The 3,579-nt window shown below is 33.5% G+C and overlaps 1 protein-coding gene across 1 annotated transcript in view; it reads right to left on the reverse strand.

Annotated features, from left to right (window-relative positions):
- Nucleotides 1–327: 327 nt before the first annotated feature.
- LOC106477199 (peroxidasin-like) overlaps nt 328–3,579 on the reverse strand; it is a gene marked incomplete at its 5' end in the record, with an annotated part of 9,517 nt that continues 6,265 nt past the window's right edge. The window contains 2 exons of the mRNA XM_013937791.2: nt 328–370; nt 3,264–3,452. Of these exons, the coding sequence (XP_013793245.1) occupies nt 3,400–3,452 (53 nt within the window). The remainder of the gene's footprint in view (nt 371–3,263; nt 3,453–3,579) is intronic.

The following is a 3,579-nucleotide window of genomic DNA, read 5'->3' on the forward strand; positions in this document are numbered from 1 at the left end:
ATAAATATAAGACAACATTTAAATATAGACTATACAATTGTAGTGTCCAGTGTCTTCATTCTATAAAAATAAGACAACATTTAAATATAGACTATACAATTGTAGTGTCCGTTGTCTTCATTCTATAAAAATAAGACAACATTTAAATATAGACTATACAATTGTAGTGTCTGGTGTCTTCACTCTATAAAAATAAGACAACATTTAAATATAGACCACACAATTGTAGTGTCTGGTGTCTTCAATCTATAAAAATAAGACAACATTTAAATACAGACTATACAATTGTAGTGTCTGGTGTCTTCATTCTATAAAAATAAGACAACATTTAAATATAGACCACACAATTGTAGTGCCCAGTGTCTTCACTCTATAAAAATATGATAGTAATTAAATACTAACCATATACAGTTCAAGTATTCAATGTTTTACTTCATAAAAATAAGATAATACTGGAATACTGACCACACACTTTTAACGACTAGTGTCATAATTGTACAAAACATAACAGTATTTTACTACTGCCACATACTAGAAGTGACCAATGTGTTCATCCTATAAAAATTATGTAGTACTTTAATGCTGACCAAAGGCTCTTGAAGTAAAAATCATCCATAACATACAACAAATAAGACAGTATTCCTTAAACAGACCTTGCAATAATGTCCTCAATCTACATGAAAATCCTCACATGGAACTAACAACACAACACACAGAAAACATTAACTGTGTTCTCCACATATATGAACAAGGGAATAAACAAACAATAGATCAAATTAAAAAGTAAGAACAAAATAAAAATTGCAAATGGATTTAGAGATAATAAAAGTAACACAACTGTTGTTAAAGAAATAAAACAATATAATAAAAAACAGAATAATAGAAAACAATTGGAGTTGTGAAGTCTCACAAAACCTACGAGAATAACAGAAAACAACTGAAGTTGTGAAGTCTCACAGAACGTCCAGAATAACCGAAAACAACTGGAGAAAATAACTGGAGTTGTGAAGTCTCACAGAATGTAGAAGAAAACAGTAAACAACTGGAGTTGTGAAGTTTCACAAAACCTACGAGAATAACAGAAAAAAACTGGAGTTGTGAAGTCGCACAAAACCTACGAGAATAACAGAAAACAACTGAAGTTGTGAAGTCTCACAAAACCTAAGTGAATAACAGAAAACAACTGAAGTTGTGAAGTCTCACAAACCTACGTGAATAACAGAAAACAACTGAAGTTGTGAAGTCTCACAAAACCTACGTGAATAACAGAAAACAACTGAAGTTGTGAAGTCTCACAAAACCTACGTGAATAACAGAAAACAACTGAAGTTGTGAAGTCTCACAGAATGTACAAGAATAAAATAACTGGAGTTGTGAAGTCTCACAGACCATACAAGAATAACAGAAAACAACTGAAGTTGTGAAGTCTCACAGAATGTACAAGAATAACAGAAAAAACTGAAGTTGTGAAGTCTTACAGAACATACAAGAATAACATAAAACAACTGGAGTTGTGAGGTTTCACAGGATGTACAAGAATAACAGAAAATAACTGGAGTTGTGAAGTCTCACAGAACTTACAAGAATAACAAAAAATAAGTGGAGTTGTGAAGTCTCACAGAACGTACAAGAAAAACAGAAAACAACTGGAGTTGTGATGTCTCGCAGAATGACAAGAATAACAGAAAACAACTGGAGTTGTGAAGTCTCACAAAACCTACGAGAATAACAGAAAACAACTGAAGTTGTGAAGTCTCACAGAATGTTCAAGAATAACAGAAAAAACTGAAGTTGTGAAGTCTCACAGAACAGACAAGAATAACATAAAACAACTGGAGTTGTGATGTCTCGCAGAATGACAAGAATAACAGAAAACAACTGGAGTTGTGAAGTCTCACAAAACCTACGAGAATAACAGAAAACAACTGAAGTTGTGAAGTCTCACAGAATGTACAAGAATAACAGAAAAAACTGAAGTTGTGAAGTCTCACAGAACAGACAAGAATAACATAAAACAACTGGAGTTGTGAAGTTTCACAGAATGACAAGAATAACAGAAAACAACTGGAGTTGTGAAGTCTCACAAAACCTATGAGAATAACAGAAAAAAACTGGAGTTGTGAAGTCTCACAGAACGTCTAGAATAACAGAAAACAACTGGTGTTGTGAATTTTCACAGGACATACTAAAATAACAGAAATAACTGGAGTTGTGAAGTCTCACAGAAATAAGAAACAGAAACAACTGGAGTTGTGATGTCTCACAGAACATACAAGAATAACAGAAAATAAGTGGAGTTGTGAAGTCTCACAGAACATACAAGAATAACAGAAAATAACTGGAGTTGTGAAGTCTCACAAAATTTACAGAAAAAACTGGAGTTGTGAAGTCTCACAGAACGTACAAGAATAACAGAAAATAACTGGAGTTGTGAAGTCTCACAGAATGTACAAGAAAACAACTGGAGTTGTGAAGTTTCACAAAACCTACGAGAATACCAGAAAAAACTGGAGTTGTGAAGTCGCACAAAACCTACGAGAATAACAGAAAAAAACTGAGGTTGTGAAGTCTCACAGAATGTACAAGAATAACAGAAAACAACTGAAGTTGTGAAGTCTCACAAAACCTACGAGAATAACAGAAAACAGCTGAAGTTGTGAAGTCGCACAAGACCTACGAGAACAACAGAAAAACTGAAGTTGTGAAGTTTCACAGGATGTACAAGAAAAACAGAAAACAACTGGAGTTGTGAAGTCTCAAAGAACATACAAGAATAACAAAAAATAAGTGGAGTTGTGAAGTCTCACAGAACGTACAAGAAAAACAGAAAACAACTGAAGTTGTGAAGTCCCACAGAACATACAAGAATAACATAAAATAACTGGAGTTGTGAAGTCTCACAAAATGTATAGAAAAAACTGGAGTTGTGAAGTCTCTAGAATGTACAAGAGTAACAGAAAAAAACTGGAGTTGAGAAGTCTCCAGAATGTACAAGAGTAACAGAAAATAACTGGAGTTATGAAGTCACACAAAATTTACAGAAAACAATTGGAGTTGTGAAGTCTCAGAATGAGACGATAAGTTACAGAATATTACAGTTTGATTGAGAAGATGATTAGTTATAGAATGAGAACAAAATATTAGGAATTATTGAAGATCACAGAATGAGATGTAAGAGACGTTAAGATATCACATAATAAGATAAACAGAAAACCTGACACCAGAGAAATATTTATGTACTGTATTAGAATGCAGTAACTTACTACAGACTTGTATATGACAAGCGATCCATTGGTCATCTGCTGTATACGATGATTAAATTCTACATGCTGGCCATTTTTCGTCCAGATAATTTGTGGGAAGGGATCACCGTCAACGGCACAGTTTAACATGATGGGGTCAGCCAACCTGACGGCCTGAGGACCGGGAGATGCCAAAAACCACAGGGGCCACTGTAGGTGGACATTAAAAAGTTTCTTCTTTAAAAAAAACAACCATTTTAATGTTTTCTATCAAAGTATATTCATACATTCATCTTTTACGAAAAAGTTATTTTGGTACCAAAGTTATATTAAATAA

The sequence above is a fragment of the Limulus polyphemus genome, unplaced genomic scaffold, assembly GCF_000517525.1.
Source record: "Limulus polyphemus unplaced genomic scaffold, Limulus_polyphemus-2.1.2 Scaffold13342, whole genome shotgun sequence".
In the NCBI taxonomy this organism is placed as follows: domain Eukaryota; kingdom Metazoa; phylum Arthropoda; class Merostomata; order Xiphosura; family Limulidae; genus Limulus; species Limulus polyphemus.